We start from the raw sequence: 27297 nt of genomic DNA on the forward strand, positions 1-27297 counted from the left end.
TTCCAATCCACCATTCACACATCAAAATGCAAAATAAAACGATGCAACTATTAATAAAATTGAACTAAAAATAAAAAGTGAGCTACTCACAACAAAATGCAAAAAACGAAACCATGCCGCAACACACGGGGTAGTGGGAATCTTCTAAGAACCGTCCGAGTCAGCCAATTTACATACATAGGTATATTTTTTGAGGGATTTAAAGCGATTAATGTTAGGAATGGGAAAACATCATCTGTTTGATACAAAAAAAAATTAAGTAATGCAGACAAATGCTGTAGTACCCAGTATTAATAGATGGACATGGATTGAGGATATTGTGAAATGTGCAGGTGTGTAATGTAAGATGGCTAATCAGTGGTTGGATGCGGACGGTCCTTGTTCGGTGTTGGTTCCTGCACAAAACGGGACAAACAACATCAAGCAAACTGTTACTGGCGTGACACACACGTGTTAGGTTAGTCACATCAACACACACAACAATTGCTACTTTGAATCGAAGAAACAGTACATCAAAATGGCAATTCTGTGAGTCAAAATCAATCAAAATATGAAAAATCCATCAAATGTTTAGAGTAGTCTACCTACATGAACATTTAGAGTAATGTGAATGTGATATTAAACATTAATTTAAAGTTATAATTCATACGAAAATTGTTCACTAGATTGTCAATTAATTCGTTTAAACATACTTTTACAAAAATCCAAATTTAAAAATCGTCTCAGCAGCCTTACTATGTATTACAACAACAAAAGGTAAGTAATAATTTTAATATTTAAACATTCGACAATTTAGTGTACTAAAAATCCATTCCATAATCTACTAGTCCTTTTATTATTAGGACACGAACTCATAATTATTTAATCAAAGAGCTTGATATAGATATAGGAGATAGAGGATCATAAAATCATGAAATAGATTTGACATTACTTTTAAACATCAAAACGAACATCAAAAATACAAACATACAATACAAGAAAACTGTAGAAGGCAAAACTTATGAAGCAACGTCCTTACCGGCGATGATTTTGCTCATCTCAGTGACCTGCTTGGCGAGTATCTGGTTCATTTGTAGCAAGTGCTCCCGTTGCCGCTTCTCGTCAGCATCCGGACTCTAACGGTCATCATACAAGCACACACATGTAGGACTGTGCCGATTTACATATTTACAGCCAACATTCGAAGCGGCTATACAAGCATTGTGGTGTTTGCAGATAGAATCGTTTAAGTAATAATGGCGAAATTTCTCTTAATCATTTTGGATAATATCAATTTAACTCAAACAAAATTCTATCTACAAACACCAATCTATTCATAATCTAATCATTATATTCAGGACATTATCTAAGACTCTAGGGTAATTTGTATAGAATAGAATGAACATGCAAAAAGTATAAAAAGTTCATTCCAAACAACAATGAAAGCAGAGCGAGCGAATTTAGAGTGCACTGTTTTTATAGTGAAAGTGGATGAGGATAGAAATGCATCAGATGTACAAGACATATTGTACCATATCAACTATTTATATGAAGTTAACGACTATGTCGATGATGATCTATTTCCAACCGATGATAAAGAAATACTATGAAAAAGCGTTGCTCGAAATTCGGAAAGAGAAGTTGAAATAGACGTAACAAATAGTCACTGGGATTATGAATCAATTCACCTCATTAAAGTTGAAACAATACTGGTAATCGGAAATAGTCATAATTTATTCATTCACAAAATGTATTCCTCGTTGTTCATATGTTTTTAGGAAGTAACGCATCGTAAATCTACTTCGGAAGTGAATAGTTAATGATGTAACTGTAGTATTATGCGTACCTTGTTGGGGTCAGCCGATGTGCCTGTCAACATTTTCTTTATCGACTCCACTTTCTCTTGCCTCTTTTGTTGCTCCTCTGGTGACAGTTCTGGGGGCTATGAAAACACAATAAATAGGTTTATTTTCCAGAATGAGATCGTTCATTTTGTAGTTATTATTGGCATAGCTTAAATCTTTTTAATATTACTTCTCGTTATTACAATGAGTACTTTATGCATGAATACAATTGCATAATGCCAAATAGTTCCGCAATACTTCTTTCCGGAACGATAATTTATTTTATCGTCCAAAACACAACGACACGAAAGCATGTTGTTATTTAGATGCGCTTCAATGAGCCGATTAATCGTTGATTACTTATTAATTTATGCAACCAATTATTGGACCTAACGGAACTTAGCATGACGAGATTGTCACATTGTGATTACAAAAAATCTAAGACGCTTTGCAATCCAACCTCTATTTCAGTTAACATTGATTTCTAAACTTACCTTCTCCGGAATATATCTCTCCGGAATGAGGATTTTCTGTGGTGCAGCGAGAAGCTGGTCGATGGTGTTGTCAGCCAATCTGAGGGCTTGTGGTGGTAGTGCAGATCTCACCACGTCTGGCGCCGCGCCACGCAATGCTCGCTCCATATCCGCATCATCCACTGATCGTCCCATCTTCTGGACAAAGGAATCATTTATGGTTTTGGTTAAAGACGCTATCATTTTTAATCACTTAGATTGCTCTAAAATATTCATATGCTCTAAAATTAATATGAGTAAATTACTTACGTCTTGATTATACGCATCCTTGGGCATTTCGTTAAGTGTTTTAGCACTAAGATGATGAGGTGCAGTATAGTGCCTTCTCTTCTCCTTCGGCACCTGTCTCCTATGTAAGGATCCATTCTTAGGAGCATCACCAGACATCTCCGTTATGATTTGTTTAGCGGCCTCACTCTTGAATATTGGAGAGAGCTCCATGTGAGACCTTGTCAAACTGACCACACTGCTGGTCTTTGACAAAGGATCATTCGTCAACGTCCTGGAACTATCCGTAGGACTGTTCAAGTACTGCGTTGACAAAGAGATTGTGCGATCATATCCAGATCTGTCGTAGCTCTTGTTGTAACTACTACTCAGAGAAGACATATTTTGCGAGTAATCGTAGTTGGAAAGAGATGGACTCGACACATATTTGGGACTGAGATCCATGTTCGGCTGCAAGTAGTTATTGTCACGTCTCATGCCGTATACTTGCTCGTATTGTTCGTTTCGGGGTAGTGAAGCCGATCGAGAGTAATTGAGTGATTGTACGAGTTCTTCCTCTAGGAATTGGTCGAGATTAGCAGTGATGTTGTTAGTGGGCCAATCAGACATGGGCTGGAGGGAACGTTCCCTATCTCGTTGGCGTCGCTCACTCTCTCGCTTGACTATGCGGACCGTTTTTATCTCCTGCTTCTCTACGTTCGTTAGGTTGCCTGTTAAAAATAATTATAAGATTAATAAAATAGCTAAATAAAGAACATTACTACTAAAAAATTACTGTTGAAAGTTTGCTTACTGAAACCAGCATGTTGTAAATCTTCACTGTTGAGCGGTGAAGTGACGTCAGCACCGGGGCCTCTAGTGTCCACATAGAGGGGTGTTTCAACATTGGAATGATCGTAGTGACCCGGAGGCATCAACGGTCCTACGTCATAGTCGTAGTCAGAGTGACCGTGGTCGATCGTGTGACCTGTGTCCAAGTTGGTTTCTTGCCACGAAGACATGGGACGACGTTTTCCTAATAAAAAAAAATACATCAATACCTCTTGAAAGGAAACGGAATCCTTAACGCGTAATTGTCTCTTACGTCGATTTTATTAGACTTAATAAGACTTCCTTAAGTAGTATGGTATTTTAAATTATCTAAATTCCATGTGGCACCTTTTTGTGATCATGTCAGACGATATTTTCTCATTCAATAAGTAACCAATGTCATAAAAACGTTCACTAACCAGGCATAGAATCGTGAGTATTCTGCAGCGCATGTGACTGTTGGGTCAGATGTCTGACTGCACGACTCAGCTCCTGTCGCTGACGCTGCAGCGCTGTCACGAGTTGCTGGACGCGTGACACTTCTGCAATTAGAGAAGAACCAGTGAATATACTCATAAAAATAGAAAATAAAATAGATAGAACTTCACTCGTTACATTAAAGTAATTCATGATACAGTTACTCTTGACCATGAACGCTGCTAGGTTCAAAGTGTAAGCAAGAGCATATGGTCATAAATTGGACATAATTCTTTGAATATTACAAGAGACATACAGTGAAGCAGACTTAAGGCCAGTTTCAATAATCTATCTATCTGTTTGGAGCTTATGTCAAAATTCTCTCTCATTGACCGATAATTTTAAATAGCTTTTCATCATAATACTAACCATCTTCCAACATGGCGGTAGGGTTGGCTGCGTGGTGCTGATGCCCAGCAGCTCGCCTCGCCTGCAGCGCGCGCCTCAACTGCTGCAGCTCACGTTCCAACCGAGCGTTGTCCGCCACCGTCTGCTCCAATTTCTATACAATAACAAGACATTTTTTAATAACGGAATTCTTATTATCCTCATTTGCAGTCATGCATTGTGAGTTGTTATTACATTCACATTCCAAAAACACACAAATAAATTTTAAAATAGATTAATACAGAATGGGTAACATATTTTTTTCAGAAAATCTAATTGGTAGATATGGTGCCTCACAAAGATATAAAATAAGTACTTACAGATACTATGTACAATATAAATAAACAAAAAATAAAAGTGCATCATATAGACGAAAACCTTATAAACCTTAGAATTGTGTGCCAACATCTGTTGCACGCGCGCCAGTTCCTCTTCGAGGCCTCCTGCTGCCTGATGACTGGGTGGAGCTGATGGTCTTCGAGGCGCTGGAGGATTGACGTCCACATTAATCTCGCCTTTGTGGACACTGTCCAGCTTACCACGGACACCTGAGATTCAAAATGATCCTCTATTACTAAACTTCTAAAAACTATTCTACCTTGGATTATTATGACAGAAGAATCATTTGTTAAGAAAATGCTCATTTTACATAATTTCGTACCAGAAAGTAAGTTCTCAATAGCATCCTTGTCAGTCCTCAGGCCTTGCAATATGGCGGCTTCATCAGAAAGTTCTTGTTCCAATGCCCATAGCTCGGCCACTCTCGCTCTGGCTGCTTCTGTTTCCAGGGATTTGCCTGCAGCCACACTTTCGAGCCATCTGAAATATCACGCAGTAACATTTTAATTTTGTTTTTTTTTTCACCTGCTGAGGTCGTCGAACATTTAAATATTAAAGTATAAGTAAATACCTTTGTTGTTCCAAAGCATGTTCAGCCAGAACTTTCTGTCGTAGCCTCTGGTTTCTTTCCAACCTTTCGATGGTAGAACCAGGCCTGTTATACAGAGATCCCAACTTGACCATATTATCCACTAGTTGGACAAGAGGTTTGCTTTTCTCATACTGATGTTCCAGCTCCATTAGTTGATTTTTAAGGAATTCAAGACGTTGAAGACTTTCCTCCCGTTCCATTGCTTTCAAAGAACTGAGACAATCCTGTAAAGAAATTGTTTTATTAGGAACAGAAGCACTAAAAATATTAACTGAATGAACAAAATACGAATCACTTTCTTGGAAACAACTAATATGTACGAAAACGTATATCAATAAATATGAAAACAAACATAATGCAACTAAACAAAGGATAATAAAAAGCCATAACAAACACCTCAATACTACTGATTTGAGCGCAGCACTGCTCGATGGCCCGATGTGTAGCCGCATGGCGTCTCCGTAATTGGATCAAGAGCAACACCAATTCTTCATGAGTTCGACCAAGGAGTTCTCCGGCGGTAGGAATCTCCCCTAACTGTTCATTTTGGTTCGGCTGCTGCATCCCCCTTTGCTAATGTGGTAATACAAAACGTAACACAAATGATAAAGCAAAATGCAAAAATAATAAAAACAAAATATACATAATAAGGTGAAGGCTAAGGACTACGGTACAATAAAAAAAAAACGAAAACAAACCAAACAAAGTTCTATGAAGTATGATAGGATAGGATGTAAGTCACGTACCATTTCATCATTTTCAGTGTTCCTGCGGACTCGAGGACTTACAGCCCTGATGGGTTGCTGAGAAGCTCTAGATGGAGACCTGGCTGAAGCCCAGGAGTCCTCTGTAGTATTCAATGTATTTAGCTGTAAAATAAATCGATACATTAACATCAATCTTCTTATATTTTATCGCTTTTCTTCTGTGTGATGTAAAATGAACCTTACGTTTTGCTGAGACGTCGACATTTGCTGTGAACCGTAGTGGTCGTTAGACTGTTTGTCTTCCACCCATCTAACTCTTGGGCTCACTGCTCGTACCGGTATATTGGCGTCCCGACTGCTTCTTCCAATTGACGTATTACTTCCGAGAAAAGCTTTCTTTGACAATGCTTGCTGACTTTTTGAGTTATTATTTGTACCAGATTCCGTATGCGCGCCTGACATTGTCATAGAAGCTGAAAAAGTTACTTTCGTGAGATAGGTATCATATTTACAACTAACATTATACTTAAGATCAAATTATTTAATAATAAAATTTGAGAAGTAAACATGATAAAGTGTGTATCAGTTCTCGTATTAGTAGAAATATTGATTACTATTTACAAAAAATCAATCCATGTTATAATCGCATGCTTAGTTGTCTCAACACCTTATCGTGTTTTAATGCTTCCTTTTAACCAAATCCAATTTTAAATTAAATTGATGAGAAAAACATAAAAATGCCAAATTATTTACACTTGTAGAAAATTAAAACAATGACTTTGCTTTGCTTTTTTAATATTGTAATAGAAATATAACTTACATAGTGTACCTTACAGGACCATAGAATGTTAGAGGATACCTTCATTGCTTGCACTATCGGTCCCAGTGTCCGTACTACAGGCAGCGTCTCCCACGCCTGCACTAGCACCTGAGCCCCGCACGCGTCCTACTCTACCCTTCATTAAACCACTCGACATCAGATCCCACTGTCTTAACTTTTCTCTATCAATTTCAAACCGTTTCTTATCAGCTTCAGAAGTTAGTTTATTTGTGTAACCCATAGGACTATTTGACTCAACAGCCAGTTGTTCGTAAACACCTTCATCTGACTGTTTTGAAGATAATTCTACACTTTCAGCGAGACTCACATATACGTCGTTTTCATCTAATTTTTGTTCTTCCTCCAAAAAGTGTTCAAGAAAACCAGATTTATTTTCTCTATTTCTCAATACTCTACCTTGTATATCACAATTCACGTAGGTAACGTTTCTACTAATTTTATTAATGGTATCTTTTTTAACTCTTTTTATACTACTCATTCCAGATGCTTCACTTATTTTGGTGGATAGCGATGTTCCTGCAGGCATTGAGTCTAAATCATCCATAGATCTAGCATGTCTGTGGGAGACTCGTCTCAAATTATCTCTCCACAAAGAATCCTCATCCCAGTGTCTGTCTCCTTGGCAAACAACATTTTCATAAGCACCGGCATCGGCTTCAGCATCATAATAAACAGTGTTTGATGAATTTCCACTGCAGTGAGATGACATACTAGTGCTTGATAGTTTTATTAAAGAACTTGAATTAATAGCATTCGACTCTGGCGAAGAGCTTTCGTGGAAACTATAACTACTTGAATTCCTTTTACAACCAAGTCCAGATAAATTCATTGATTCGGGAATTTTAGAATTCCTCCCACCAGTCGACTCGTATATGTTTTTCATGTCAATCTCTGGATCTTTATCTGCAGCACTCAAGAACTCAACAGACACGCTTCTAGCTGTCGTTGCCAATTCGAAAGATGGTTCTGACAACATAATTTGATTATTTCGAATAGGATTATGAATGTGTGAAATATCATTTTTCTTATGTAATGGTCCCCTCCGGCGCTGGTTATTTAGCTTTCGATGAAGGTTAGTATTTTTCAAGTAATGGGAAGTAGGTAAAACATTAATATGCTCTTGAGAAGAAAGATCAGAATAGTAATAAGGAGCACTGTGTTCAGTTGAACTTTCCCTGCTATGAAATCCCGTAGAAGTTGAAGAAGCGTTCGTATCATTCCCTGTACGAAGTGCGATTTTTTCGTTCTCAAACTCCTTTACCTTATCAGAAATTGCATCGTTGTTTAAATTCTTCTTCAAAAGCTTTTCCTCGTCGTAATTTTTACAGTAATAAGACATAGGTGACTTAGGTATACCTGAGGAACTGCATGAACTTTGTGAACCGGTATAGCTAGACGTTTGTTCACTTAAATGACGAAATTGTTGCCCGATAGAATTCCTGCTTCCATAACTATTCAGTCTACTATTGTGATTCAAAGGAGTACTTGAGGAACGAGAGTGTGTTGCAGTTTGTAAAGCTGCCTGTATTACGTTATCTTTGTAATTTGAAGTTTCTGGTGCCGAACTATTTAGTTGTCCTTGTAAACTCATATTATGTTCTTCACTCGTACCAGCTTGTAAGTTATCTAAATATCTATCTAAATCTACGAACGTAGGATTATCACTATTTAGTGGGATTTCAGCCTTAACTAGTTCCAGTAACGATTCATCAGAAAGAGGTCTTCTTTTTATCATCATTTCTAAATCTCGATATCCAATGGGATGTCTATAATCTATAGCTAATTCGCTTCCATTTAGACTTGTAACCTCAGATGACAAATTCGATGGCACTAAATCAAATTTACTACTGACGTCCGATTCGAGTGATAGCCGGGAAGAACCTCTCTCAGCGCTATAACTTCTCAAAGAATCTGTTTCTATACTGCTTGAATGATTGTAATGATCAAGCAAAGTACTGCTCAACAAGTTACTAGCACTTTCACTCATTTTGTTTCTCTCATTCGTGAGACTCGCTCGGCTATTTCGAATTTTCTCACCCCTAGATAGTGTATCATGAATAGACGTTCGACTTCCATAAATCATTAATGACGTAGTTTTTCGTTTAACAGTGTTCATCTTTTGATTTTCAGAAGTTAACATTTTCAAAATTGAATTATCATATGACATATCTGATTTGTCCAATTTCTCTAAGATGTATTTTGATAGGGCGTCGTCCGACAAATCATCACAAGGAGGAGAAGAGGTGGGTACTGGTGGAGGTGAAGATATTTCGCTGTCAGAACTATCATGAACGTCTAAAGTACTTTTACTACTATTTAAATAATATGAAGCTGGACGGAATGTGTCTGATATACTAAATCTACTGAAAGGTGAATGTAAAGAAACGTCTTTGCTTGTTTCATCGTCCACGTCAGAAGTTTCTGATTTCTCTTTTGAATTCTTATCAGTTTTACTAGCTCTTTTGAGGGTGTGATTATTTGAATCAGCAAAATTAGATGCAGTATCTAAAAGTTTAGAACTCGTAGATTCCTCTTGAGATTTAGACTCACTAGAGGATACGTTACTAAGTTCCATATAAACAGGTTCTATTTTTCCGTTGTTGACACAAACCACTTCATAAGTTTGGCCATCGTCATCTTCATTTCCTAAATTCATTTCTACGTAGGGATTATCTTCGTATCCTTGAGGCATTGATTGATCGAATACGCTCAAACTTTCGATTATGGCTTTGTGAGGAGGTTCGGAAACAGATATTTTTCTAGGACTCATTGGTAAATAATGATTTTCTCCAGAAACAGCTACTGGCGGTGTTTCTGGTTTCGATTCAATAAGATTTTGTATCGTGTCTTGGTTTTCTTCTTTAATGTCGGTCTCCTTATCATCACAACTTTGAACATTGTTTTGGTGTTCTTCATCAGAGTCTAATAATACTTCATCCAGGTCATTGTCAGTGTATTCCATCTGTGTCTCTGACTCTGCTTCGCTGTCTTCAGTTTCATATCCATCCTCTGACATTGTTGGCGGCACATGTTCTTCTACTTTCTCTTGTTCCGGCTCAAATGTGGACTTCTGAAGTTCATCTTCCAAATTAACTTTAGGGACAGATATGGTACACAAAATGTTTTGATAAGTATTTTCCGTGTCCTTAGTAATTTTCATCTTCTCGTTAGAAGTATTTTCTATTGGATCAGTTTGAGTAATAGAGGGCGCGTGCGGGGTTATAGGTCGCATAATGATAGGACTTGTTAGGTTCACTTTATGAGACCTTCCTGCCTGCATATCTCTGGGTTTTTGCAGATCAGTGCCCGATGTTCCCTCTGAGGTGCAAAAGTGAAACCGATAATTACTATCTCAATAGTAATTATTCAATACATAATAATGTTTCAAAGTGTTCCTTATGGTCACCACAATGTTAGTATATTTGGCTTTGGGTGTTAGAGTGATTGATGCAAACTACTCAAAATATCACCAATAAGAACTAAGATTCGTAACCCACCACCGAGTAATAGACCAGTAAAAATATGTTAGTGGCACGATATCCCCGCAGGCAGGAAGGTACCTCTCCGCAAAGCGAAGTCATCATAATGCTACTGCAGGTGTTCCATGTATATGATAAAAGAATACACATAAAAATAATGAATATAGTATTATCAATTCTTAAATGGCATTTTCATTATTTAAGAGAATAGGGTATATTATATGGGAAAACAATACTGTACGCCTCCAAATTATAAAAGTAGTCGCAATTAATGAATTTAATTAAGGATTGAGTTCCAAAAATTATGGCATGATTTAATTATTTTTGTTTGCGTAAAATAATGTTCCATTAGGATGTTAATGCTATGCGATATTTTAATAACACAATATATTCAGTATCCATCTTTATAGTACGTAAAACAAATCTTCGTTGTCATTGTTCATGCATAAATTAAAATTACATTTACGATAAAATAAAATGTAAAAGATTCATGCTTCTCTCATACTTGATTCGTACTTAACCATTCTAATTTTCAAGTTATTAACCATGCTACAAAGTAAACACTACTTAGGTACAAAACACATTATAATCATAAGGGAAAACTAGAAACAATGGTAGTCACATACCTTCATCATCCGAAGAATAGCTATTGTATGACGCGTTCGTGTACGTTTTGGATTTATATTGGTCTGATCGTAGCGACTGGCGACTATGATTGAGAGACCTCGCGAGAGATATTGTCGCTGGAGTACTTTTTCTGGTTAGCGGTGATTGCAACATCCTTTGCTTCCATTCTAATAATCTTTTCATTGACTCTTCACGCTGGAAAGAATAAAGTATGGGCGTAAAAAAAAATCATATAAAACATCTTGCTATATAAACACTTCAATTAATATTGAATGCGTTGTTTACCTGTTGCACTTTCTTTTCACCTTCCTTTTCTGTGGATGTCGACGGTAACCTTGCACTTGCAGATCTCATAAATCCATCAGCATTAGTATCATATTTGGCTGCTTCTTTGACATAACCACTGACATTCGAACCATCGCTCATAACACTACCACTTCTATTTAGATATTCCTTCTGTATCTCTTTCTCCTTTAATGTCCAATTAGAATTTAGTGCCTCTAAATCACCGTATTTCGAATTATAACTTACATTATCCCGATTCGAGCTAAATTCAGCTTCGTAATTATTATTCGTCATTTGTGAATATGCAGTGCTGAGTTGTTTCTTTGCTAAGCCGCTTGCATAATTCGCGAGGGGTATCTCCATATTCCTCGGACCTACACTCGGAACGAGTCCTTGTTGCAAATACTGTGCAGATTGGCGCATTTTCTCTGCGTAGCTTTCTTCAGAATAGTACCTATCAGAGCTGGGGTCGTAGTAAGAATTAATGTCCAAACTGGACTTAGGCCGTTGTGGTTCCTTGTATGAATCATAAGCTGAGCGAGAAGGAGCGGATCTGTTCAACATTTCCGCTTTTGATTCATATTCAAGAAAATCTGCACTATGCGGACGTGGCATTGGAGGTTGAATTCCACTCGATTGCATTTTCTTTCGCCTTAGTACTGAAGGTCCGCTGAATGTCTTCTCTTGGGGCTGGAAAGAAACAAATAAGATTAAAACTCTTATCATACATTAGTAAAACAAAATCAAAAACGTAAGAATAATTTTAAAATTAAATAACACACAAATCAAACTTACATAGTTGCCGGGCAACTTTTGCTGTTGTTGATTAGAGGAAGTGCTCACAGCATCTGCTTGAGATGGGTTTGGCGATTTAGCATATGTTTTACCGTATTCATTTTCGGTGACATATTGTGAGTATACATCCTCGTAGTCTCCCATTTTACCTTTGTTATAAGCAGACATTGTTGTAGATCTACCGTAAGCATCTGGCGTCCGCCTCTCAGCCATTAAACGTTCGTTTATAGCACTTCCTGCTCTTACTTGCCTAGAAGTCAACTCCCCATATACGTCTCTATTATAAGCATTCAAATCAATATTAGATTTGGCGCTATTTCTACTATCATTTTGTGACGAGTCCTTGTGAACGGATTCAGATCTTTCTTCCTTCAAATTCGACCGAGAATTATTCTGTTGTTCATTTCGTTCATCCTTTGAAGATGTTTCCGTCTGAGGAGTTGTATCTTGCAGGAAAGGATTACGTTGTGATTGCCTCTCGTATATATTTTGTTCCCTGTTTTCTTGTGCCATTTGCTGCTGGCTTCTATTCCTATCAAAATAAGGCGATTGCGGATTAGATTTGTACATAGATGAGGTACTGGGTTGGTTGTTCTCGAGTTTGTCGGTGACTGTGTTTGTTAATGGCAGAGAGAGATGTTGCGTATCATAAGGTGGTCGTTTTGTTTGATACTGTGGTTGTTGTTGTACTGGCGGTGGAGATTGCGGACTGCGAGTGTATGTGGGCTCTTGGTTGTTTGGACTGGCTGGATAATTTGCGTGGTCTTGATATCGTGCGTGACTAGTGCCTTGACTGTAGTGTGATGCTGGCTTTTTGAGTAAGTCATAGTTTGGATCGTACCTGTAATATATGGAAATTGAGAGTATAAGTACATGTATAATTTGTTTCTTTCACTCGTATCGAAGGATTTTAAATAAAAAATAAATTAGTTGTTCTTACATATCAGGGCTTGGTGAGTTGTATCCTTCATTAGAGCGCCTTGGCTTCGGTGGAGCGTTCGCGTAGGTTGGTATTTCATCGACATCCTGTAGCAAAACAAGTATTTAATGATCATTTATTTATGCACAGCGTTGATTCCACCGGCAACTACTAATTTGTGATGTATTTATTAAATGGGTTCTGAACAGTTTACTAATGTAACAATCAATTTGCTGCGGCGTCGTCCTCACTATTATCTGCAGTTATAACGACCATATAATGCCTGTCCTTGGTTCCGCTCCAGCAAACTAATTGCCGATCACCTGCACCGGTACATTATACGTGCCTACTATAATACCCACCTCGATTTTCGCAGCTGTCCGATCGCTCTGTTTTTGCGGCTGCTCACTGAAAATAGAAATTAATGGGGTTGAAAATCAACAGATTTGACAAATATACCAGTTGTTGAAATGTTTTGGTGTAATAACTCAATTATCAGGTGAACATTTGTCAAGAATAGCTGTCATTGGAGCGTAAATAGTGATTAGATCTCTGATGTAATCTTACTTGGGGCTCTGCATGAGTGCGGCCATGGTCAACGACTTCACCCATTTCATCATGGCCTCCTGATCAGGCGCCGCGAGGACGTAAGTTCTCATGTTCGCGTGCTCCAGTTTGAATGCAAATTTCCGAAGCACTTTGTCTTCCGCGGTGCAACTCGATACCTTGTATGACGGCAGGAGCACTGAGCCAAGAAGTTTCTCTTCGTCTTGACCTGAAATACAAACACATATTAGCATATCAAATTACATGGAAATTACTGGTCTTGTTGGAGATTCTTATTTTCGATTTTCGACAATTTCACAAAAAGATACCCAAATACTAAAAATAAAATGTTTTTTAGAACTTACTTTTATAGTAGAACAAGCAGTATTCCGATAAAACGAACCACCTCTTCCTCCATACTTTTAATCCATCTGAACCTTGTTTGTATAGGATCCCCGACATGGTGACTGGAGCGGATGGTATACGGTGTGCTATGGGTGATCGCAGAGCCTGGTTTCCACCACTGCTCCGCCTACTGTCCGAGGACGGAGACTTCACACTAGGAGTACTAGATTCGCTAGACTTCATCGGTGATGCGACACTCATATTGTTCTTTTGACTTTGGCTTTTATAATCTGATGGTGGAGACTGACTTTTCCCTTTCTCCGCTTCTATCTGTCTTCTGTACTGTTGTTCCTGCTCTCTGTACTCAGCTTGCTGGTTTTGATTCCACTGAGCTTCATACTGTCTATTTTGCTTTTCATATTCCTTGTACTCATTGTTTTTAGCATAGCTATCGATGTCTTTTTGTATATCAGGGCTACTATATTCTTTGAAGTCGTTTTTACTACTGTATCGATCCAAGTCTCTGTATGAACCATCTGAGTAAATACTATTCTGTAAGTTAGGTGGTGGCTGTACGCCATGGATCTGTTGCAGCAACAACTGCCTTTCGGCGAACTTCTGTTGTTGGTGCATTTGTGCCTGATTTTGGTAATGAAGCTGCTGCTGCAGTTTCATTTGTTGAATTTCACTATACTGTCTACGTAACAATTCTGTGTTACTCTGTGGACCTATTCTATTTGAATATGGAAGATATGGCTTGGATCCATACTGATTAGGATTAACATTAGGCCTATACATAGGTTGATGATTTTGGTATATTTGGTTGGTATCTTTCGGTGGGTTTCGTTTTAAATAATCTTGGTAGACTTCTGCGTTGTATCCCTTAGGTATATTGTGAAGTAGCTCGTGATTAACATTCTGATCTGTGTGCACCTCTGTCCTTTCGTGTCTGGGTGGTGACTGTGGGTAATTATAGTTATCATTTGCTCCATAATGTCGGGCGTAATCGTGATTGTGACCAGTACTATACAAATCGTGTCTGTTTTCAAGGAGCGGAGATCGTGCATTCATGTTCGAGTGATACTGACTCTGCAGTAACTGGTGCATGACGCCATTTGGTTGTATTTGGCCTGTTTGTGAAGAACTGAGGTGGGATAGTTGAGGGTGATGCTGGGAGTAGATCTGCTCCGGGTGCACGTGATGTGCCAGCAGGTGTTGCTGGGTGAGCGGCTGCTGCGTCGCCGGCGGGATCTTTTTGTTCTCCATTTGGTATTGTGACTGAGCTGCAGGTGGATCAAGCCTGTAACAAAGACAATCAAGAATGAAGTCGTTTTACTATGAAGGGGTTATTCACCGTTGACATGTATGGTGTAATAAAATTTGATGTAGAATGTGGTCGCGTGCTCGATAACATGGAAACCGAAACAATTCAATTGGAGTCGCTTAATCGAAATGTTATCATCGTAGATTGATAAGGTGCGTTTGGAGAAGTATTGTGTTTGTAAGAGGAGCACATTGCGTACAATCACGTAATGCTTTGTGGCGCCGCGCCGCCTGTGCCGCATACCGCCCGCACAATAACTGCCACCCATTCAGCCACACATACTTCTATGATGTATTTCTTATTGAAAGGAATTTTTGGACGTGAAAATGTTTCGTAATCGTTGAGCACGTCACACTTGACACGACGTAACTTATACAATGTTGATAATATCAGAATTTAGAAAGTATTTAAGACATTATAATTATTAGCTTCTTATATTTTTTATTTACCAACTTCAGAAAAAGGCTTTACGTTATCGGTCATGGCTAGTGAACTTATACAAGTTTTAATTGATCCCATCATTCACCGTCACATTACCAAAGTTGTCATGCAACCCCTATTTGTAATATCCACACGTAAGAAACCAATTTTCATGGGAGTGTTGGCACGCAAAATAAAGTTATGTAAGTATTTATTTATCGAAGCTTCCCACGCAAATATCAAGCGACTGAAAAACTCGTCGCTGTGTGAATTTATTAATATTCTAGTTTCTTACGACAAGTTTATAAACAACTTTTTACTTATAACGCTCTGAATAGTGTATATGTTCCCAGGAACTAAAATACATAGGAACTAGGTATTAAACTAGCCTGACTAGATGGCCTAGCCCACCTCGGGGCTAGTGGTAGAAACCGGAAGGTTGATTAATGATTACATATATTTTTATACGTGGAATATTGTTTGATTTCTTTTAAACCATTCATAAAGTATAATGCCTTTATTGTACTTTAGTAGTGGAATCCTAACTGGTAGAATAATTATCAAGATAAAGAAGACATAAAATAGTTTAATTTATTTAAAATAATGTTTACTAAATAGGTATATCGTGCAATTGTCTACAGTACACAATATGTAGGTAAAACAAAGGTAAACAGAACGTACGGAAGTGTCATCGACCTAATTAAATTATCGGCGACGATGGTTATGTCATTTATATCAGCAATTGTATTGATTGCCACATGTTCTCGTAATTATTTGCATTATTTACCATAGGTACTGACTAATTACTATCTATTGTTTATTGTGCTATCATTGCGCTGTTGTTATCGAAAAGGGTAGACCGAATCTGCGTTTCCCTAGCAATAGGAAGTGATTATATTTTAACCGAATGGGTAAATGATACTAAAGCAACACAGCTGGACGATGAAGGGATACCTTAGCCTATGTATACAATACAAGAGATATCCCTAGTGTGTTGTGGATCAGAAGATCATATAGACTGTTTAATCACGCCATCTTCAGCTGGGAGGTTGCTTGAAGTCAAACTGTGTGAGTAGAGATATAAAATAAGCATATAAACGTTTTATAGTATACATATCGATCTCATCATTGCACCTATAAGTAAAAAACAAATCTAGAATATTCGCGAACAAAGCGAGACAAATCTATAACCGGACTTCAAATCAAAAATAGAAAAATCCTAATCCTTTATACCAAAATCCGATCAGAGGTGTAAACAAACCAATCCGTTCTAACACCCACGTGTCACGTAATAAAAATACAATCTAACAAAGGAAAAAGAACAAAATGTTGTTTGCATACAGATTTGTTATTTTGGCTATCCGTATCGCGACACACCTCACAGAAGATGCAATGTGTGGGTGAACTGAGGGACCACACTGGGAATTCGCGAAATGAAAGTTCTAGGATTTAGTAGTAGACCTAAAACAATTGTAGAACGAATCTAGGAATTTGTAAACAAATATATTAAAAACTACGACCCATAAAGTGTGGTCCCTCAGTTCTCAAAGACGATCAGCCAGATCTCGGAAAGTATCTTATAAAAGAAGGTTTTGTGAATACAGACATTTAGTAAAGAATTTGTAAAGATATCTATTAAATAACAGAGCACAAAGCTTTAAAGATAAAAAAAGTATAGCAACTGAACTGTGGTCCCTCAGTCCACATAACAAAGATAAATATTTTAGTGAATATTACTGAATAAAACCGTTATTATTCTACATAAAGTTTTAGTAAAAGTCTTAAAACATATTGTAAAAAGAAATGGATCTTAAATATCGAAGCATTTCGAAGATAGCGATGATTAAAAGTGGTCCCTCAATCCTCTCCTCCACTGACATATAGACACTGCTGGCTGCTAGACGAGAGGAATATCAGAAAGTCTAGTGTACTTAACATTTAGTAATAGTTTTCTACTAAATAATAGGTATATAAAATTTTGTATTTCTTAACTCTAAACTGAGAAAATATTAATTTTTTAATCCTATGAAAATAGGTAGACCAGTGTGACCACAAAATCAAACAAAGTGTAGACAGTACTATTATTCTTTATTTAATATAACATCATTATTCAGATGAAACGAAAACAAGGTTGTACGGTTAATTTAATGCTTTATTACATGGCTTATGTGTATTTAATAAAAAGTAGAAAAAAATGTACAAAATTAACTCATCACTTATTAAAATACTTTTATTTAAGTAAGTGACATTTGGACGTAGCTTAATGATACACTATTAGTACCTATATTTGTTGGTCAGTACTTTCAATAATTTTGAGACGTTGATCATCGTAGCAAAAGAAACGCTCATTAATAAAACAATGACATAGGTAATGGCCAAGACCGCCTGGAATTAATGATGGAATGATTTCAGATGCGCCCAGGATTTTGTAAGTTTTGTTCTTTACTGTTACGGTAACAGGAACATTACTAAGACAATGTTTATCAGTGCCACTCAAATCGAATGAAATTATTTTTGAAAGCTCGTAATTGTAACTAAATTGGTGATCACAAGCGGTACAGTTCCTGTTTCCTTCATCGATGGTAATTGCCTCTTCTAAAATACCTATGCGTATGTCTACACTTTGTTTGATTTTGTGGTCACACTGGTCTACCTATTTTCATAGGATTAAAAAAATCATATTTTCTCAGTTTAGAGTTAAGAAATACAAAATTTTATATACCTATTATTTAGTAGAAAACTATTACTAAATGTTAAGTACACTAGACTTTCTGATATTCCTCTCGTCTAGCAGTAGCAGTGTCTATATGTCAGTGGAGGAGAGGATTGAGGGACCACTTTTAATCATCGCTATCTTCGAAATGCTTCGATATTTAAGATCCATTTCTTTTTACAATATGTTTTAAGACTTTTACTAAAACTTTATGTAGAATAATAACGGTTTTATTCAGTAATATTCACTAAAATATTTATCTTTGTTATGTGGACTGAGGGACCACAGTTCAGTTGCTATACTTTTTTTATCTTTAAAGCTTTGTGCTCTGTTATTTAATAGATATCTTTACAAATTCTTTACTAAATGTCTGTATTCACAAAACCTTCTTTTATAAGATACTTTCCGAGATCTGGCTGATCGTCTTTGAGAACTGAGGGACCACACTTTATGGGTCGTAGTTTTTAATATATTTGTTTACAAATTCCTAGATTCGTTCTACAATTGTTTTAGGTCTACTACTAAATCCTAGAACTTTCATTTCGCGAATTCCCAGTGTGGTCCCTCAGTTCACCCACACATAAGATGCATAGATACACCATGTACGTGTACGTGAATAAAAATCTATTCAGCCACTTTTTGCTATACTTCTGGAAAAATGTCCATTTACTGTTTCTAGTAACTGTTCTTTAAAAAATCTGAAAATGGATTCTTTCTTAGTAATAGGTACTTTTCCCAATACCTCCTCACGAGACCAATAACTCCCCAATTTAAAACCACTCGACCAATAAGATAATTAAACGCTTAATAATTTATTTAAAGCTCACAACCAAAAACTACGCAATTATGCAACACAACTAATCATTCAATGAACTCTCGTTCAGAACAAAGCCAATAATGAGGATCATCCATCATCCATCATTCATCTCACACACAGCATCCGGCATGAAAGGAAACACTACTGTAGTCTAATGACCGGAAGATAGGGCAACATCTAAGTCGGCAGTCGGCAGTCAACTGGCTGTAGTCATTAACTGACTGCTCACTTGACAGTTCGTTACTTCCTACTGACAGGAGTGACGTCATTGGTGAGTTGTTAATGAATTATTTCTCAAAGGGTTACCCCTTTGAAGGGTGGATGACATAAGTATGCGTAAGTCATTTTCTTTTCTCCTATTACGTTGTTAATATGGCACAGAATGCAATCTATGAACTCCAAGATTTTTTACCAAAATTAAGTCACATACAAAACAAATTCATATTACTTATTAATAAGTTGACCAACAAATGAAATTTCATTAATTTGTTTTTAATAATTTTAAGTATCGCTAGTATTCATACCCATATACAACTTTCATAAGCGAAAAAAATTAAGTGTTTAGCCCAAATTATATTCGAAATTTCGTTTCGAAGAATTTAGTAGGCTTTTAGACCTCATCAACCGCGCTTCCGACCATTTGATCAACGAGACAGTCAATCATTAAGTTTAACATTTTACTTGAACGCAGTTCCTGATGCGTGTACGCATAAAAGAGAGAGTGAAACCCATCTTGTAATGCTTATGTAAATATAATGACAAATTGCCATCGTTTACTTTCCAACTACGTGTGGTTTGATAATGAAACTCTTTCATTACAACTTCCCTGTTGAAGATGGTATAGAAACTGTCTGTAAAGATAAATATTCTCATCTGAAAGTTCCCATTAAGTTTTTATTTTTTACTGTTTACAAGGTTTTTCATCGATTTAAAGTTGAAGGTGCGGACCTTAAGTGCAGACTTAAGATACATCTACTCTGGCACTTAGTAGAATGTTAATTGTCATTGCGAGATGACTAACTTATAAGTGCCTAAAATATGAGTCATTGTGAGCCTAGAAAATATTTTTCCAAACTATGGATCACGACCCGTGGGGTCGCTAGTGAATTTTTAGTACGGAAGACCGTTTGTAGAAAGACGCACTAACCAACCGTTCACGTTCTGTACTTTATTTTCATATTGGTAACGGTTTAATTCCATAAAAGTAGGTCTAAATTTGGTAACTTGATTTAAATAGGTCGTAGTAAGACAACTAGCCACTGGACCCTGGCCTATAGAGTAAAACAGTTATCAAAAATAATCTCGAAATGATAGGTATCCATTTACGAAAGATTGATTGTACATCTAAAAAATATATACTCTCAAATACAAAATTTTTCCTCAAACCAATTTACAAAAACAAAAGCACGTGAAAGAAACAATACAGTTACTGAGAAAGTAACGAAGAGACAGTCGGAACATTGATGGAGACGAAAAAAGAAACATAATATTAGAAATATATCACAGACTGTCCGCCCGTCATCGTCTAGATATTTCAAGTATTTCCGAGTGGTGATAGTTAGTGCTACATTATGTATCGCTTGCTAATCTACTCTATCTACATTCTAACGACCCCATACATAATACATAGCACCATTAATTATATTCTATGCAGCCATGAAAGCTCTTCATCCGTCTAATTAGAATATGACGTTCATTATCTCGATATAGCTAAGACCTAATTAAGTCTAGTTATTAGTATTATACTGATTTAGTTATTGGAAATGCTGCTGCAATTACAGCGACAGGACAATATATGCTGAATGATAAGAAAAGGAAATAACTATAAATATTATTGTTAAAACTTCAAGACGTTTCACTTTTAATTTAAGTTTGTTTTGTTTAACGCAAAGATCTGTGAGAATTTTAATAAGAGAAACCTGGGAATCTTAGTATCTATCCGTATAAGAGAGTATTAGTAAACATTAACCCAACCCGTCTTGACATTGATACTCCTAGTAGATACTGGGATTAGACCCAAAGCTTAAGCGACGATTAACAGCATTAGATCTTCTTCAAACAACACTATAAAGTTGAACAGTGACGTAATTTCGCCAAACTATTTTCATTCTCACCTCCTTAAAAGGGGACTCTATTAAGTATAGTCGATGCCATTGCCATAATCGATGTATGAACATCGTTTACTTTTTGTTTTCTTTTCTCTAACGTCTATCCCCACGACAACGCGAACTAAATACCACAGCTGACCGAGACGAACAGGCACAACAAACTTTGGCAAATCATCAAAATTTGCACGCCTCAAAAATAACCCAGACGTTCTAAATATTACTAATATTAAGTGACGCGTTTAATTTTTGCCGTTTCCTAATGGTTCAGTATCGAGAACTTCGTCTGGAGCTAATGTTTCTTAGACGTAAACTCGTAAATACTATTATTGGTTGTATTGTTTTGTGTTCGAGAGTCGGTTTAGTTGGCTCAGTGCCAACAATGCGGCAGACCCGTTTACACCTCGAGACGTCTCGCAATTAATCTCTTGTTCAATGTCAATCGTACCTTAGGTTAACCTACATTCACTACTACGATGTTCTGATTCAAAGATAGATCAAAGACGATATTTTGAGACGTGACTTGTTGTATCTTATGCTGTTTATCGCCTTAAGACCGTGAACGTGGTTGACTTGTGACTTTTCTTTTTACGCTGAGGTTTAATCTAGCTTTTATTTTAACGCAGGCAACTACTCTTTAAGCTAGTAGGATCATCTAGTTATGAAAGCTACACAATCGTTAATCCATGTTCACATAATCCTGTCCATCAAATTAAAGTACATCACTATGACGAAAGCTTAACATCATGAACACACAACAGATGTATTCTTCGTACCAAAGTTTACTGTCAAAATTGACAGCTGACAGCTGACAGCTCAAACTGTCAGTCACTTAATACTGAATGATATTACCATTTAACCATCATTATAATGCAAGTTACATTTATTACCAAACATGTTAACAAAAAATTAAAAAGCAAATAAAAGTTACAATTATGTAATGAATTAATTAATTGTTTACACTGCTCATGTAATCATTAATTTTAATTGTGCACGCATTACCGTAACTAAGTATTAATTATAGTAAGGTGGATTCGTCTTGTTATTTATATTGTGGCTGGCGTGTTTTAATAAAATTGTATTGTAATTTCTTAAAGAGTTTTATTGAAAATAATTTATATGGCTCTGATGAGTCCAATAAATGGCGATATCCAACCCGACCTACTATGAGTGGAGATCATGGCAAACCCTCTATGAAACCTCGTACGATAGCAAAAATCTTATGTTTATTCTACATTAAAATAAATATGAGGTAATAAATTAGTTCCAAAATACTGCAATTATTAATCATTTATAATAGGTAAGTAGGTCAGGAATATTGCCGTCCACCGGGCACTCGTCCAGACTCCGGGATGAAAATTTCGAAATCGTGTTGCCTAATAATACTTTACTTCACTTTTATAATTACACGTATAGTGAATCCACGATCAAATACTCAATAGTAGTGAAAAAATTGCTTAATATAATACATGATGTATTAATTTACATATGTATAAAACAATGCCTATGTCTACTTCTAGAATCCATTATCAAAGGTCATGTTACAAAACTCACTTTGCTTTAAAACCTTTTTATGCACTCCATACTATTACCAAAATAATACAACTCAATAAAAATAGTACAAAATAGCCACTTACTTTAACAACTCAATAACTTTAAAAAGTAAACACTCACTTCACACATCTTATTTAATTGGATCTTTAACAGAAAACTTGTTTTAAGTCATAACATAACTGTTTCTCTGTCTCCCAACTGGCTTTCACAATAATAAACACAACTCTGCCGTAATGACAAAACTAATCTTTGAAACTGTTGATGCTACTTTAATAGTTGTTATAAAATGGTCAGCTAATCAAACGATTTTCTTCCCTGTACAGCTAAACTTGGGAATAAAATTAAGCTTCAAAGAAATCGGGATAGGTAATACTTACTAGAAGCTATTATTAAAAAATTCTAAGTATTCTAAGCATTGGAACACTGAGAATTCTAACACTTTCCTTTAAATATAAATTCATCAAGTTATGCATGTCACTGGTTCAATAAAATGAATAATGAAGTTTATATCAATCTATCTAAATCGCAGTATCCAATAAGTTCTAATTAATATTCCCATTATGAGTCTCGTGTAATAGGTTTTCACAAACACTAGCATGGCAAGCTATCCAATACCGACAAAGTTTAATTTTCAACTTTATTACAAAAGTATACAGCTGGAAATATATTAAAGAAACGTAAAAGATTGGAGTAGTTGATCTGGTACCAGTCAGAAAAATTCTAAGAAGTTTGTAATTATAATTCTATGCAATACATCGTAATGTAAATTGTACCAATACACAGAAACTACACAAGATACCGCATCCAAATAACACATTCGTTCCACGATCTTTCAAAATAACACGTTCGTTTATTTATTTATATTTGTTTATATTGTGTTTAACGGAAATTTTCATTCACAACACACAATGAATTGAAAGTTTAGAAATCTCGTGAGTCATTTTGTTTCACTTTGTCTCCGGCTTCTAATGTTAACTTAGAATTTCCCAATTGACACACTTTAATGATGACTCAAAGAGGAAAATCATAATGTCATTTAAATATTACGTCATCTCTCTATTTGGGGGTAAATACATATTTATTTATAGAACACTCATTCACACACCTGTTACGTGCAAGCACATGCAATAATGAATTAATTTAATGACTAGTAATTTAGATGCTAAGATTCTTTGGCTTTCAAAAGTCTTATATGTCTTTGGCAACAGTAACTAAAAAAACCTAGAATATCATAACCATACATAACACCTATCCCAAAGTGCCAGATTTTTTTTAAGAGACGAATCTCTGTCAATCTCTTACTGACTGAAAACCACCCTGTTCCTACTCCTGCTTTTCAAGCCGGAGCTCCAATAACCCACTAAGCAGTCCGCAGCTTCGAGAAATACCACTCGTTGTTCGCTAACTAATACGTCCCAAGTAGATAATAGGGGATTATACGAATTAAACAGTAAATAAAAATAAAGAAAGGTAATCTTAATCCTCGAACTGACCCACTTGGTAAATGTAAATGCCAACAAATCACATTGATTCGGAATGTATAAGAGTATCGAATGACATCATTGATGAAGCCATATCTATAACAGTCCTTAATAGTCCGCACCTAAGCTCCTACAAATGGTAATTCGCTGCACTATACTCGAACACAAGACGCATTTTCAACGAAAGGAAATCACCAACTACAGAATACTAAAAATAATCCAGCTTACACAGCTGGTAGGAACAGCATCTTCTAAAACATCCAGACAACTATCTATAATCCCCGACTCGCTCGCCAAGCAAATCCTCTCTTAAGGTCTTGTTTTGCCGCAGACGTATTCCATGCTATGCAACGTCACGCCTTTTATCCCCGACGGGGTAGACAGAGGTACATATTACGGCACGTAATGCCGCTATACAATGTACACCCACTTTTCACCATTTGTGTTATAAGTCCCATGTAATAGGGGGTGAACCTATTGCCATATACTGGGCACAAATCCAGCCTACTGAGAAAATTAAATACCGAAATAAGCCCATTAGTACTTTGCCTGGCCCGAGAAATGAACCCGAGACCCCATGTCCGGCAGTCGCACTTGCGACCACTCGACCAACGAGGCCGATCGTTCCATCTAATCATAAAATGACAAACTTTCATGAGTCATTTCTTATGAAGTGTCGTAAAGATTAAATCAGCAAGCACTATTGATAACTTCGCGGTACTATTAATTACGTATCAAAAATTCCAATAATATATACTTAATACTTCGCTCAACTTGACGACCTCGTGCTTAGCAATGACGTCAATTTTAGTTGAGTGCAACAGCCTAGTGTAACTTTAGTACTAGGTTTCTTTCATGCTTATTTTTCCCCATGATCGTATAAGTAAAAATAAGTCTTAACTGTGTTTAAACTGACATGGTCACTAGTAATATCATTAGAACTTAAATATCGGAAACTCACAAAAACTAATAAACATGGTAAATATCCCGTTTTAAGTTCTAATGATGTCTTAACTGGTGTAGTTTAAGATAATAATATCCTAAAGTTATTCAAATATAAATGGTTGGTTAATAAAGCAACAATATAAATTCAAAACAATATTAAAACAAGATTAATGTTTACATGTACGAACACGTTTGGAAAGGCCGTTGACCTATCGACATTGGGAAATATCTGATACCGGATACGTCATTTTGTTTCGTGATTTTCTTTTACAAGTGTCTTATTTTTCTCAAAAAGTATTATTTTCTTTTTGCTTCGCCATAATCGAGGAATATTTAGCTCTTTCAAACTCAGCAAGGCCTTCTTTTTAATCTAAAGAAACTATGCCTATCAATTACAAAAGAACCTTGTCCTTTTTAGAGGTCGGTAAAATTATGCGATATTTATACGTGAGCAAGAGTGATATAACAATCACATATTGATTATCGAAATTGGTTTTATTCTTATAGGTTTCCAATTTCAGCCATGTCACAAAATGAAATCAATCTTATAGAAACTGATTGAAAACCAATACTTGTATTATATAATAAATGGAAATAAATAAATATATACCCAATAATCAAACATAATAGGCATACCTAGTTATTATATTATATTATTGTTAAACTGATATCATCGACACAGTTTACGCTCGACCTGCTAGTATTTACTTCCGTACACTTTAATGTAATAGTATACAAGTGTATCACATTTCCTTTGCAATCATACCTGTTTATTGGCTCATTAAAATAAATTATTTAATGTATGTAAGTAGTTCAAGTTCTTCCTTGAAACTAGGTTAAGTAATTCACGCCTTTGTCCCACGAGGGTGGGAAGTGACTACAGAGCGCCACCTACGGTCAAAAACGAAATAATACCTGATATTAATCCAAAACCTTTGAATTAAGATTTTGATATTAGTTTTAGTTAAAATCTAAATCCATCTAGAGATTATTGACTGTAAAAAAACAAACGTTGTCCCATATTAGATTTTCTCCGGTGTATTTCCTTAGCTCATGCATCTGTCGATACAAATAGGCGAGTTAAAAGGTACTCAGTATAAAGTACCGCGGTACTTATTCATTCATAATCGTACTCGACTGGCCCACAGCTTCCAAGCTAGCAAAACAAAATAAATACAAAGCTATGAATGACTTCATCCCGCATACAATATTTGAGACAAGCAAAAAAAAGGGTAAACGAGAAAAAACGCGTGAGGAAGATCAAAGTTACCGAGCTAGTGTTGTGTTGTGTTCTCTTTTAATGACAAATTAATGTTCATGACATTTCTCGACAGGTACGCTTTTTATGCCCAGAAAGGAAGGTGAGGATGTTGGAGGTTACACGTGAGTACTAGTCGTAACACTTGCTTTGTGGCTGGTGCCATAAGTACCATGTAATAGGAAATACCCTCGGCAGTATTCCAGACTCCATGTCATTTCAAAATATCTTTGAAACCCATCCAAACCGGTAAACAGTTGACCTCTTGCCCAGTAGTCGCACTACTCGCACTCACGAGGCAATCAAGAGACACACGTACTGAATAGGTAGTACCAGCGAAATTCCATTGACACTTAGAGTATATGAGATGTGATATGAAGGTGTACGATTCACCGCAGTGGAATGCTAAGGCTGCGGATTGGCCGAGCCGGTCCCGCACCGCAAGCGATCTGCTCCCGCGCCGTTCCCGCGCATTCTTGCCGCAAGCCGCGAGGTGAACAACCGGCGCGCACGTCGTCGTCCTTGGAGCCGCGTGCTCCTTTCTACACAGCCTCCATCAACCAAGGGTTGCCACATTTCCGCTGGAACTGGATGCTGGACACATCTAGTCCGGTTTTCTACCGTCCAATTAACGATGGTAATTACTGTGGATATGTGAGCCCGGCTTAGTTGCAGGTGTTTTTTAGACATAGAAATGTATTGCGTTGTTTGATGTTGCTTTGCAATGTGTATTCATTCAGCTTCACAATTTGATTCAAGGAATCTCTTTATCTCTAAAAAGAGCTACTTAACTATGTCGGTTGACAACCCTAGTGGGCCGCTGGTCCTAGCGTGGTTAGATAATTCACATGTCAGTGGTAAACTGTAACCCGAGTACCGTGACTGAGGAGAACTCTTTGTGCGTACAACCGTGCGGTTTGCGAGCTTTTCTCACATCCACGAAACAT

At 36.7% G+C, this 27297-nt stretch overlaps 1 protein-coding gene across 10 annotated transcripts in view; it reads right to left on the reverse strand.

The window, feature by feature from the left end:
• The window catches only part of LOC118277826 (uncharacterized), a 60818-nt gene that overhangs the window by 3434 nt on the left and 30087 nt on the right, over window positions 1-27297 (reverse strand). For 2 of the 10 annotated variants that reach the window (XM_050700350.1, XM_035596773.2), the window contains 9 exons: window positions 13754-15033; window positions 13410-13617; window positions 13205-13250; window positions 12864-12949; window positions 11924-12764; window positions 11129-11818; window positions 10843-11038; window positions 6717-10055; window positions 6222-6369 (listed from right to left, as the gene is read on the reverse strand). In XM_050700350.1, coding sequence (XP_050556307.1) covers window positions 6745-10055; window positions 10843-11038; window positions 11129-11818; window positions 11924-12764; window positions 12864-12949; window positions 13205-13250; window positions 13410-13617; window positions 13754-15033 — 6658 coding nt within the window. In that variant the 3' untranslated portion in view covers window positions 6222-6369; window positions 6717-6744. Of the gene's footprint in view, window positions 1-90; window positions 396-1018; window positions 1116-1825; window positions 1922-2317; window positions 2495-2605; window positions 3295-3377; window positions 3600-3813; window positions 3937-4240; window positions 4374-4636; window positions 4807-4919; window positions 5078-5168; window positions 5414-5585; window positions 5763-5935; window positions 6059-6139; window positions 6370-6716; window positions 10056-10842; window positions 11039-11128; window positions 11819-11923; window positions 12765-12863; window positions 12950-13204; window positions 13251-13409; window positions 13618-13753; window positions 15034-27297 lie in introns of those variants that run through there. The other 8 variants (XR_004783795.2, XM_035596777.2, XM_035596776.2 and 5 more) reach the window with 8 other exon arrangements.

Source organism: Spodoptera frugiperda, chromosome 18 (assembly GCF_023101765.2).
Source record: "Spodoptera frugiperda isolate SF20-4 chromosome 18, AGI-APGP_CSIRO_Sfru_2.0, whole genome shotgun sequence".
Taxonomy (NCBI): Eukaryota; Metazoa; Arthropoda; class Insecta; order Lepidoptera; family Noctuidae; genus Spodoptera; species Spodoptera frugiperda.